At 34.4% G+C, this 13,623-nt stretch overlaps 2 protein-coding genes across 2 annotated transcripts; one reads left to right on the forward strand and one right to left on the reverse strand.

Annotated features, from left to right (window-relative positions):
* Positions 1-1,605: 1,605 nt before the first annotated feature.
* LOC106160973 (histone acetyltransferase KAT7-like) lies at positions 1,606-9,852 on the reverse strand. Its single transcript, XM_087016477.1, has 13 exons — positions 9,698-9,852; positions 9,115-9,292; positions 8,663-8,845; positions 8,207-8,289; positions 7,121-7,207; positions 6,657-6,866; positions 5,951-6,148; positions 5,561-5,650; positions 4,902-5,042; positions 4,309-4,402; positions 3,318-3,464; positions 2,837-2,943; positions 1,606-2,431 (listed from the first exon to the last, which is right to left on the reverse strand). Exons 1-13 carry the CDS (start codon positions 9,710-9,712, stop codon positions 2,324-2,326), a joined length of 1,641 nt encoding a protein of 546 aa, XP_086872603.1. The 5' UTR covers positions 9,713-9,852; the 3' UTR covers positions 1,606-2,323.
* Positions 9,853-10,004: 152 nt separating this feature from the next.
* Positions 10,005-11,999, forward strand: LOC106155863 (palmitoyl-protein thioesterase ABHD10, mitochondrial-like). Its single transcript, XM_013530886.2, has 4 exons — positions 10,005-10,328; positions 10,789-10,900; positions 11,073-11,210; positions 11,561-11,999. Exons 1-4 carry the CDS (start codon positions 10,048-10,050, stop codon positions 11,909-11,911), a joined length of 882 nt encoding a protein of 293 aa, XP_013386340.2. The 5' UTR covers positions 10,005-10,047; the 3' UTR covers positions 11,912-11,999.
* The last annotated feature ends 1,624 nt before the right edge of the window (positions 12,000-13,623 follow it).

Below are 13,623 nucleotides of genomic sequence, written 5' to 3' on the forward strand. Positions count from 1 at the left end.
TAACATGGTTTTCCCATAATGGTCATCATGGCAGCAGCACCCAAAATTGTGTTTTCTTCTATTCTGATGCAATATTACATAATGGTTAACAGCCTAATGACCGTCAATTTTTAATAATAAAATATACGTATCATGGATTTTCAGAAAATGTGACTAGCATGGGTCTTCAAGCCCGTGGAACTTCAAACTCACACCTTGAAAATGCCAATATGTGAAAAATTAAATTTTCACAAAAAAACTGTTTAACTGGCAGTAAGAATTACCAAGCAGCCAAAAAGTAAAACTGCCTTCCACTTATCGTGTTTATAATGAAAGTGCACAGCGCCGGCGACAGCGACGACAGGCGTAGGTGATGGCAATATGTACAGACACATCTGTACATATTTACTGTACTGTTTGAGAACAGTAAGTGACATGGTTTTTCTTAAATGGTCATCATGGGAGCAATGCCCAAAATAGGTTTTTTTCAAATTTTGATGCAATATTACATAATGTTTAACAGCATAATGACCATCAATTTTTAATAATAAAATATTAGTATCATGGATATTCAGAAACTGTGACTAGCAAAGGTCTTCAGGCCCATGGAACTTCAAAGTCACAACTTGAAAATGCCAAAATGTAAACAAGACAGCACTGTTCTGAAATGTTTTATTTCCATTTTTAACAATTTTTAACATAAAACAAAATTAACAGTTTACTGCCATTTTTATATGATCAACTAAGAAAATTGATGAGATGGGAAAAATATCAATAGAGCAGTGTTAAATGTCCAATTTCTTCCATTCTGAGATTCTGAACATAGTGAATGATTGAACCTGACAAACTGCAATGATATGAGTTTATTTCCATTTTTGAAACTTTATTACACAATACATGATAACAAGTTTACCATCATTTTTACAAAATCAACTAACAATGTTGTAAAGATGCAGGAAATGTCAAACAAACACTTTTACGTATCTTATTAATTAAATAATGAAACTGTTAACATGTCTAAGAATTGAATCTGAGGAAATGTGAAAAAACAGCATAACTTCTAAAATAATGGCCCCATTATGCTGATTTTCGCACTTGACCTGCGTTTTAGTAAGATTGATTACTAATGTGAGTTTCATGACAACAGGCCTATGGGTTTTCCTTGAAATGTGTTAACAATGTTGCATATATGCTAAAAAGTGAAAAAACAGCATAACTACTAAAATAGTGGCCCGATCATGCCAATTTTCGAACTTGACCTGCGTTTTAGTAAGATTGATTACTCCTGTGAGTTTCATGACAACAGGCCTATCGGTTTTCCTTAAAATGTGTTAACAGGGTTGCATATATGCTGAAAAGTGAAAAAACAGCATAACTTCTACAATAATGGCCCGATCATGCTGATTTTCGAACTTGACCTGTGTTTTATGAATATTCATCAGCTCTGTAAATATAAAGCCAAAAAGTAAAACTGCCCTCCACTTATCGTGTTAACAAGGAAAGTGCACGGCGCCGGCATCGGCGACGGCATCGGCGACGCCATCGGCATCGGCGACGACGGCGACGACAGACGCAGGTGATGGCAATATGTACAGACACATCTGTGTCTGTACATAATGACTGATAATCTTTTAAGCAATATATTAGTCAACATTTACAAATATTTGACAATCTTTAAAATACATAAAATCTAAATTTCAAATCACAGTAGCAACAAACTGGGTTATTTCAATTAACACAAGACTTCTATCTGGTAGAATATATAGTTCACCATACAAAGTTATACTGCCTACTAAAATGTGATAACACTGTTGCCAACAGAAGACCAGGCATGCCTGTGATATCCACTATGCTGGGCTCTTAGTTCTCAACATCTGCCATAGTATACCTGTAATTCTGCTACAACACTCATCAGGTGTATGTAACGTCACATGCCTCAACCATTTGTGGAGTATCCATGTCATGTGCTTGTCTTAGTTCTAGACAGCACATGTACTACATACCACTTAAAATTATTTTCAGTATCTATCTCCATGCCAGAATGAACTGGTCTTTGACATGGCTATGCAACCACAAGCATGCATGCATCTCGACAAGGTTATTTTATGTTCAGATTACCTAAGCAATTATAAATATTTAACAAATTAAAAAAAATTACATATCCATATATTACACCTCCACATTGAGATGGTAACTTTTTTAACAAAAAGTTAATTATGCCTAAAATAAATGCACTTTTTTGAAACTGATATTTCTAATTTTGCTAATAAAAAAGATAAAGAATTTAACTGCCGTGTGGTTACATACAGAGGTTTATAAAATTTGTTGATTCCAATACAAGAAGCTATGAGTATTTGATGGGAGTCCATTTCAAACAGGAAATGTCAATTTTTCTATTGTCTTTTTCTTGCGTTTTTCTTGTTTTCTTCTCAATATACTCTTCAATCAGATCCTAAAAAAAAAAATAATACAAAGTTTAAACTGTATTTGAATAAAATGTACATTTTCAAACTTCAAATCTCATAATGCGGAATTTTATATCACATTATACATATATTTATTACTAGCCACTTTCCCAATGTGAACATTTTTTTAGATGTTTATTGTTTTGCATACTTAACATTACTAGGTATCAAAATAATAATATATCAATTGACATAATAGTAAGGCAGACCAAAATAAAAGGATAAGATGGAAGATTTCTTTTTGTAGAATCATGTCATCAAATGACAGTTTTCTTTCATTTCTTGCTCTGTTTCAGTCACTTAGATACCTTTTTATTTATTTTTGTTATTAGTGTCACTCTGTTATAATTGTGTGTTCTCTTTCTCAAATGGACAATGTTCTGTTCACCTACCTGTTTTTTGAGCACTAAGTGTTTTCCTTTCCAGTACTTCAGCATCCCCAGGGCCTGCAGGGTGCTCACTATGTCATTGGCATTGATGGCAGTTTCTTGACTGAGATCTGAAAAATTAAAAGTTCCAGGAATAAATCCAGTTTCAGAAAGCTGTTAAGTGCAGCGTGCACATAAGATTATATTATATCATATAAAATTTTCCTTTTGATTAATTGATATCAAAAAGTTCCAATATTAAACTAATATTAAACTACTGAAACTAAGTAAGCATACATAACAATGACTTCCAAGGGTAGAAAGTAAAATTACTGCCACAACAGCAATTAACTTTTTTTGTAAATCTCAACGTCTTTGGAGAGAACTCATCTCAACAGAATCTGGATTAATAAATAAATTAATTTTAATTAATTCATCAATTTATCCAGATTAATGTTTACATATTTTGTCAATTAAAATTGACAACATATATAAGTAAAACTACCTTTGATGGATATTTCTGGCTGGATGTAGTCATGCAGATAGCCTAGTAGTACATCTTTCCAGTAGCTTCTGTAGCTGATTAAACCCAGGTCTGAGAGAGGTCTCTCTGGGGAGCCAATCTTCTCCTCCACTCTGCTTAATAGATAACCTACAGGATGAAAAACAGTGTGAATGTGAAAAGCTGAATGTGGCGTAGGTTTGAATACAGACATGGCTTGGGGTGTACGGAAAAAGGTAGGAAAAATTGGCTAGGTGGTTTTATGGCTGAAAGACTGGAGGTGGAAAACTGCCAGACTCTATAAATATGAATCCAAAGGTCACTTCTGGCCACACCAGTGTGCATACTCAGAGATTGTACAATAATGATAAAAAGTGTTGGAAATATTCTCCATCCCACCTGATAATTTCTTTAATTTTTGATCTTTTAAAACAAAACTTAAAAACTTTACATATCCTGTCTCAGGAAATTTGTCCCCAAAAAGGACGAATCTTTACCCTTTTTACTGCAAATGTGAACACTGAATCAGGAGTTAACAATTTTTACTTTAAAAAGGTGAATATTTTTCAGTGTTAGTTTTACCACATTTTGTTCTGTGTAATGAAAGATGCACTGAAAGTGAAGTTATTATAAATCAAAATTCATCATGTCAGATTTGTTTCTTCCACTGGGAATTTTGAGCACAAAAATCAGACAAAGTCAGAAATAAAAGAAATACTATATTCTGATTCTTTCAAGCACCTCAACTCATTTAAATAGTCAAATGGTGCAAAGAAAGAGCGACCTCTGATTGTGTTACAAACTACAAAAGACTCTGCATGACTTGTCACTGTATAACTTGGGATTTTATCTCTGACAACTTTTGTGGAATAACAAAATCCTATCTTTGTTATGAGCTTATAAATCACTGCCTAAGTCAAATCTTGATGTAATTTGTAAAAAGTGGCTGGTTCCAAAGTATTGGCAATATGTGGAGTGCACTGTTATTACTTACTAAAATCTATGAGCATCTTCCCATATCCCTGCCTCATGTACTGTGGCATGGTAAGAATACAGGACACATTGTAGTTTAGGAATGAATTCTTCTCCTGAAATCAGCATTATACTGAATAATTAGCAGATCCAGGAAATAACATTTCATTGAAAAAGCTGTTTAGTAGATAAATAAATAATGGCATTGGTCACAATAATATATGATTTCACACCTTTCTTGCTAGCATACCTATTTTATCAAGAAAAGATTTTTTACTTTAACCTACATATTATTTGTATAACCTCGAGTTTCAGATCCTATGCCTGCCAGTTGCTTCATAAATCAAAAATTTCTTAAAGTACACATACTGGACTTTGATCACCAGCAATTGACGTTTACTGTGCCAATCACAAATGTGCCTATGGCTATCCAGATTTTTGTGGCAAAGGAGAAAAGAACGTGACATAATTAACAAACTAACAACTGATCTTTCAAACTTAAAAACAAGCACCACCAAGATTCAGAAGAAACAAGCAGAGCATGTATGGCAGTTTAAAAAGGAAGAAGCAGTTCCTACAGTGGCTCTGAAACTCCCAGTTACTTTGTATGCATACCTTAGAGAAGTAGCCCACGATATGGCAGCCATACTGGTTAGCTTCTGTCATCACATAGAACAGGAAAGGCTCCACGTCATAGTACAGGGTTTTGTGGTCCAGGAACAACTTGGCAAGCAGGCACAGATTCTGGCAGTAACTCTGAATATATGAAGGTGAAAGAACAATGTTTGTAATGTATCCCATATTTATGTTTACATTTGGATTCTTTTGTACAAAGTGCCATTTTAGCTATGTAAGAGCATCTTTAAAAAATTTGCTCACGGTGATACTTTGCTTTCAGATTATAATATGCACTGTGTATATTAACTGTATTTTTCATAAGTTTATTCACATTTATCCATAAAGTGACATAAATAATACTTTGAGATAAAAAATCATGATCTGATAAAAAAAATTAAAATAGATAGCAATTCATTTTTTCACTCAAACAACCTTTTGAATTTATATCACATACCTGTAATGAATGTGAAATTAATCTAGAACACCAAACTTACATTAAATATTCACAATTACCCTTTGGAGGCAGCTCTCAGCTTTACTTATGCCACAGTTTTAATTTAATAAATTAAATTAGTTATAAATTATATATAAATATAATTGAATTATATAAATTAGACTGTTAGTATTGATCTTGTCCTTAAAGCACAATCTATTACCTTATTCTTCTTCCCATCCACTTCAAAGACTGATGTATTTCCCTTCCTGTAGATCTCATCACCAGGAGGGTGCCTCCACACACACTTAGCCTGGAATACATACACCACAATCAAATCATATCTTACATCTAAGGCCAGATATTGGTTTGTTTTTAAGAATATAAATTATGGGTTTCCAATTAAATCTAATTGGGATTTTTGTGATTGTCTTATAATAATAAAAACAGGGCCTTAATAAAAATGCCTTACACATCACACACATTTCTTACAAAGCAATTTTATAAAACTAAATAAAAAAATCTAACAAGGTTTCAAACAAAAAATATCTTTATACAAACAAAAAAAAAAACATTAATCAATCATGTTCAGGTTCATCGCAGAAATATTTACCATATGTCTTCTAAATATAGTGGAAGTTTTCATAAACTTGAGGCAGAATTCACACAGGTAAATCTTGGGAAGTCTGGCATACTCCTCTGGGTAAGGGGAGGCATACCATGTGTCCAGCTCATACTTCCCCATCTGGATTTTCTTGATTCTGTATTCATGCTGGCTTGTTAACATGCAGTGCTGAGTGATTTCATATTCCTGGAAGTATGTTATTAAGTATAGTTTTTTTTTATAACTAGCTAAATACAAATATACTTAGCACCATTCAAAAATACATGGGTCATATAATAAGTATAATTCATAGGAAGTTCTTTATATTTGTATCTATTCTACACGCCTGACTGACTTACAAGGATAAGATTTGTTCGCATTTATAGCATGTCAGAATATAGTGATTAGACATAAACCATAACTGACAGCCAAAGGTGTGGCTATTTTCTGACCCATGCAATTTTGATGATTATAAAAATGTACAATTCTACAAGTAATGGATGCTTGTAAGTGCTACATGAAAAACATGTCTTTGCTGTTAACTATTTCAAAATTTACACTGTGTGCTTTTTGAAACCTTCCATCTGTTATAATAGTTAAATTTATTGATTCTTTGAAATTCTCCCTTTCAATTTCAATTATAGGGTCCACACACACACACACACACACACACACACACACACACACACACACACACACACACACACACACTTACCAGATCTTCACAGGCTTTGGATTGTGCTTGTTGAAATAATTTTAGGTCAAAGTTTGAAGTGAGTCCCTTTAACAACGGCTCTCTGGACTTCTCAAACTGTTGAAAGTGCTTGGCTTGCTCCTTTTTACTCTCCTCGGAATTCTGTGATGGTTTTTTCTGTCTTGCCTGAATGACCTTGTCCTTGATAACCTTTTGTTCTGGTGTTGGACTCTAGAAAAAAATTATTTCCATTTTAAATCTTTATGAATTCTTTAAAAGAAATCTATGGAACACCTATAAATCATTAATCGAAATAAGTCACATTTAACAAAAGATTTAACAGCAAATTCATCAACTGACAAAAAATTGAAATTCTTCAGAAGCAACAGCACTTTTTTTTAAATATCAATTAGTGTTTTACCATTTCAGCCGTCCTGCAATAAACATGCATAAAAAGTAAACAATTTAAAATTCAATTGTCCTACCTGTCTCCTTAACCCGTGTCTGCTGTCAGCACTGGCCAAGGTCTTCTGTTGCTCACGTTTTTCCTTTAGATATTCTTCATGGCGTTTCTACATTGAAATAGTTGTTATTAGCTTAATGCAACTTGCAGACCTCCACCAAGCAGCAAGGAAACACAAATTTTAATTATTTTAAATACATTACAAAATCCAAAAGTTGAAAGTACAATCAGTGAATAAATCTATCCTGAAAAAATTATTAAAATTTGTGAAGGACTTTAGGAAATATCTTGCCCACTAACAAACAAACAAACAAAAATATACAAATCACTGTGGATGAAAACACAACCCATAAACTATTACATTATCAGAGGTAATAAAAGAAAAAGAGAAGCAATTCCTTACCTTACACTCCTGAGGGGTGGTGTTATGATAGACAGGACAGACAGCTATGGTGTGGTGTTTATCATGATTACCTTACACTCCTGAGGGGTGGTGTTATGATAGACAGGACAGACAGCTATGGTGTGGTGTTTATCATGATTACCTTACACTCCTGAGGGGTGGTGTTATGATAGACAGGACAGACAGCTATGGTGTGGTGTTTATCATGATTACCTTACACTCCTGAGGGGTGGTGTTATGATAGACAGGACAGGCAGCTATGGTGTGGTGTTTATCATGATTACCTTACACTCCTGAGGGGTGGTGTTATGATAGACAGGACAGGCAGCTATGGTGTTTATCATGATTACCTTACACTCCTGAGGGGTGGTGTTATGATAGACAGGACAGACAGCTATGGTGTGGTGTTTATCATGATTACCTTACACTCCTGAGGGGTGGTGTTATGATAGACAGGACAGGCAGCTATGGTGTGGTGTTTATTATGCTTACCTTACACTCCTGAGGGGTGGTGTTATGATAGACAGGACAGACAGCTATGGTGTGGTGTTTATTATGATTACCTTACACTCCTGAGGGGTGGTGTTATGATAGACAGGACAGACAGCTATGGTGTGGTGTTTATCATGATTACCTTACACTCCTGAGGGGTGGTGTTATGATAGACAGGACAGACAGCTATGGTGTGGTGTTTATCATGATTACCTTACACTCCTGAGGGGTGGTGTTATGATAGACAGGACAGGCAGCTATGGTGTGGTGTTTATCATGCTGACCAGTCAGGTGACCTGAGAGAAAGACATTAAATCTAATTTAGACATCAATACTGGTAATTGTAAATATCTTCGAAAACTTATAAAATTTTTGATTTCATTTTAAAAGATTAAAATAAATGAAGTATATGGCATTTGAAACAATATTTCAAAACTATCATAGACAAAGTTTTTTGTGAAGGGTGTTTATGATAGTTTTGAAATATTGGTTCAAATGCCATATACTTCATTTATTTTATGTTGTGACCCTCAGGTTCTAAAATCTACAAGTTAGACTAAAGCCAAAACAGTGGCAAGTTACCGAAATTGTTCACTTAAGTACTAATTTTTAATATCCTAGCTCCTATCTTTTTGTTATTTGTCATGGGTTAACATTATACTACATCACCTGCTCCATTGCATCCTGGTGTTGGACAGTCTGCATCAGCAAAGATATTCACTGTAATGCTCTCCTCTGGTTCTACACTGCTCTCTTTCTTCTCCTTCTTGGAGTTCTTGCTAACACTACTGTGATCTGTGTCTGAACTCTCCGAGCCAGTGGTGGATTTCTGGGTTTTCTTGGCTGGGCGGCCTAACAACACAAAATCTATTTTCACAAAGGGATTCACTTTAGTGTAGTTCTTTTCACTGCACACATTTTAACTCCTTCAAGAAGATGCCAAGGTTCCCACTACTATATGAGTTAAGCTTTTTGTTCAAAAACAGAAATGGTGACAAAACTGGTTATTACTGCAATGGACAGAAAACATTATATGCATATATAAAACATTTAATGTAAATGTATTCTGCCATTTTCTAGACAACCCTGTACCTCCCTATTAGTATTAAAAGTGGTTTCACCTGGAGATTTTTTAGGAGATTGTTCACTTTTTGTGCTAACAGGTGTCTTCTTTGTCTCCAAATTTTCCCGAGCAGTTGATCTCCGAGTACGGCGTGGGGTTGGCTCTTCCGAGCTCTCACTGTCCGAGTTTGATCCTGAACTGCTGCTTGAACTGGAAGAGGAGCCACTTGCCTCCCTCTAAGTGAGTAAAAATATAAACGAGATCATTTATTAAAGAAAACAAAATTCTACATAGGGGGATTTTTTTTTCTTTAGTCAAATGCAGTTTAATTTGTCTTTATCAAAATTCTACCACTCCTCAACAGCATCAATAATAATAACATTTACCATAACCATTACAACCTCATCGCATAAGTAAGGCACACCATAAATGTTAAATACAATTAGAATCGCCGTATTCAGAATTACAGAAAACAGAATGGTCAATAGTGATAAAGACTAATTTTCCCTACTTCCTTTTTTCTCTCAATTTTATTGATCAGGTTTTGTACATCGTATAAACTATTCTTTGCCATCATTCCCTATTTCTATATACATACAATATATCTCAATAGTTGAGTAGGGTCTATTTCAATTACTCACCTTTCTCTTTGGCATTTTGGCCCCTCAGAAAAGGATTTTTACCTTAATTTGTCAGTTTAGCTATTTACCACAGTCTGAAAAAAAGAAATGGCGCGGTTTATCATCAATGGGTACTTAAATGTACGTACCCATTGGTGGTAGACAAAATTATATTACGACATATATGTTTTGGTATTGATCTGCACAATATCTAGACATTAGCAAAAATCGAGGATTATTACAAAATAAGAGCCCTCCTTTAAGTATGTAAACTGGTTACTGTAGTATTTGTGAGCGCACAGAAGTGACACCATTCGAGAAATTTATTAACACATTGACCTTCAAGAAATGGGTCAAGGTTGGACCTTGAAATGCAGGTCAGTTTGGTCGCTTGCAGGAGAATTCATGGACAAATCTTCAGGAAGTCACTTGTAACAAGTGAGAATTTGAGTTATGTCTCGCGTAGGAATATGGCAGGGTGTTCTGAAGCGAAAACGTTAGAAAGAAATGGAAAGAGAACGATAGCTTTCCGTAAGACAGAGGGCGGTTCTCCGGGAGTCGTCTTCTGCTCTGGTTACTGGTCGACTATGATGGGAGAGAAAGCTACAATGTTGGAGGAATTTTGTAGGAAGAAAAAATTGGCATATGTCAGGTACTTTCTGTTCTTTTTTATATTAAATGAATAGATTACAGTGACTGTTTGTTGCGTCGTTACAAATTTTTATTTTATTTAACTTTTCTTTTTATTTGTGGGTTGTTGTGGTGCAAAATGTTTGACATTTATAGATGTAAAACTTACTGGAAATTATCTGAAAATTATAACACTGGCCTTCACAGTTATTACTGGCATAAAATATAGAAAGAGATGTTAGTATAATCTCCATAAATGAATATGAAAACTATATTTCTGTTAGTTTGCTGTACTACTATACTCAGTACATATTGGTACCATGCAGTGCCAGTAACGGGTACATGTGCCATATTGATAAGTGGGTCTTTGGTATTGTGGTGGTGGTAGGGGTATTTCTGTTTCGGGTCTTTGTTTTTTCAACCCAATACATTATATTAATAGCAATAAAGTTGTGTATATATATATATATATATATATTAAGGTTTGACTACCAGTGTTGTGGGGCCTCCCCTGGTGACCCCCGTGAGGCTACCCTGAGCCACTGGAAGGAAGATGTACTGGATGTACTGGATCTGTTAACACAGGGACCACAAGTAGGTGCCCCAGTATCAAATGAGCTTTTTTTATTTCTTCCTCTTTTTTTCAAAATAAATAGCCTTCAGCAGTAATTTAGCATCTCTCGTGACCAGCCAGGAATGGGTTAGATAATGAATCTATAGTCACAATATAGCGGGACCAAATTGTGATTATTCCTCATCATTTCAGATTATTGTAGGTTCCAGTATGGGTGGCTGGCTGGGTCTTATAGCAGCCATGGAGAGGCCTGAGAGAGTACAGGCCTTTATTGGAATTGCAGCCTCACCAGATTTTCCTGACAGAAAATTTCAACAGATGCCAAAACAGGTAAATAAAATTATATTTGTGTTTGTCTCAGATTTAACAAGTATTTTAAGTTTATGAGTATAAAGGTGTGCATAAATTATTAAAAAATGATTGTTTTATTTAATCTTATTTTTCTTTTTATTTATTTTTCAATTCATTAATTTTTTCATATTTTTTTATTATTTTTTAGTTGAAACATAGCTTTAAATGTTGCCACATATTTTGTCTTACATACCTTTTTCCAGTATAAGCACCAAAATTATCTGTACCATAATACAGCAAATGAAAAAATAACATTTTTCCATGCTCTATTTATTTATTTATTTATTTATTTATTTATTTATTTATTTATTTATTTATTTAATCCTCAGGTTCAAGAGAAAATCATGACTACAGGGGAAGTGGACTACCCCTCCTCCTATGGACAGTTCATCATGACAAGAGACTTTCTTCTTGACTCTCGACAACACAATATTCTGCATTTTCCAACTATTCCAGTCCATCGGCCAATCAGATTGTTGCATGGAGTCAAAGATGATGCCGTACCGTACATGCTTTCACTTTCTTTAATGCAAAAATTAGAAAGTAATGACATTGATGTGATACTAAGAAAAGATGGAGATCATAGACTTTCTAGAGAGGAAGATTTGCAACTGTTGTTAAATGCAGTTGATGAAATGGTGAAAAAAGTACAAGGAGGAAGTGTGTTATCATCTTTATGATGAATATAATTTAAATACCAATATAAATATACATTTTGTTTTAGGACTATTTCACATAATTTTTCTAAAATATATCATTTTCCACTTTTGCCTTATCTATTACAGTAAAATTTTTATGCAGGAAGGAAAGGGTGAGTTACAGTTGTCTTAAAATCCTATTTATAAGTTCTGGAAGTTTTCTGGAGGTGAAAATTTTATTTGGAAAAAAACTGTAAAATGTCAATAATCATAAGACATTTAAGCCGTTATCATCAGGTGGAGTGCTCTTCCTCAGTGAACCTTGTTAACGTATTTCACACTTTGCAATAAAAAATACTCATAAATGACTTGGGAGTACATTACATCCGTAATAGTTTCATTATGAGGGTATTATTATTATTTCAAGTCAGTATTTTGTATTTAGCCAGGATATGGATAAATGTTGCGGACATTTTTTCATGTGTGATAAGAAAATTTAAAAATAAATATGTGCCGTAAATAATTCCACATGATTTCATTCCCTGGAGTTTGCTGTCATGTTGTGTGATAAAAAAAGTAATCACCTTGATCGCCTTCATCATCTCTTAATTATGTAAATACGTAAATCATTATTCTTTTTAATAAGTAATTTTTACTATACTGATTAAAAAGTAATTTAATTGTCAAGATATTTCAAGTAGCCAAAAGATAAAATATGGTTGGGTGAGGGAAAGGTACACGCCGAGAAAAATGACGATTAGAATAATGATGATGTTGTGTAAAAGAATTAATAAATAGAATCTCTTTTTTAAACGAGGTCTTGGTTTTGTCGGAAGTGACGATTTAAAATCGCAGTGATTAGTATAGGCAACTAAAAATAGCTGGTTACTTCCAACGAGCGTGGTAGTTTACAAAGGTATATCGTCACCCCCTCTGCCTATGGAATGCAAGCTGATCTTTGACAGGTCGTTACCTCTATTCAGAACAACCAGGACAATGTCGCAGCAGGGGCGGATCCAGACCTATTTACTGACAGCCTTCCAAATTATCTTTGTTGATTCATTCTCCAATTTTGACCGTCTTCCAACATGAAAAATTGGATACCCGTCAATGTAAACTTGGAAATCTGACCGTCTTCCGGAAGACCCAGAAGACGGCCTAAATCCGCCCCTGTCGCAGTAAAAATGGATCGATGAGGGAAAATCCCCTCGTCATATCTAAAATCACCAGATTGGCATTCAGTGCACTGCATTGCACAATGTCTAACACGCGGCAAACGCAGCACGAGTGCTTGTGTCAATATTTCTCTAACAAGTAAGAAAAAATACTCAGTGATAAATTGATTATTCAGTGGTCGATCTTTCTCTGCGCCAAAGCAGAGTAAAGCAAGCAAAACGAGACAAAACCAGGCAAGTTTCTATCTTTGCGACCTACACATTGCAGTAAAATAGGCAAGACAAAAACGACTGCCATTGCCCCTCTCCCCACTTCATTGTGTCTGGATTTGTTAGTATTGCTACCTCACTAGCGGTATGCTAGTAAAGGTAGAATGGATGTCAATCCCAATATATTTTTTGTTTAAAAGCAACTGCCAATGTAAACAACGAGAACAATAACATAATGTACAGCATATAATACAAAATAATAATTTGAAAAAAACTAAGAAAATAGAAATGATGATGATTAAAAAGGAAATAAAATGATGCCAAAAAAAACCTACGGTACATTTAATTTTAATCATTGAATTAAATACT

The sequence above is a fragment of the Lingula anatina genome, chromosome 7 (assembly GCF_051362555.1).
Source record: "Lingula anatina isolate TDL-2025a chromosome 7, LinAna3.0, whole genome shotgun sequence".
Lineage (NCBI taxonomy): Eukaryota > Metazoa > Brachiopoda > Lingulata > Lingulida > Lingulidae > Lingula > Lingula anatina.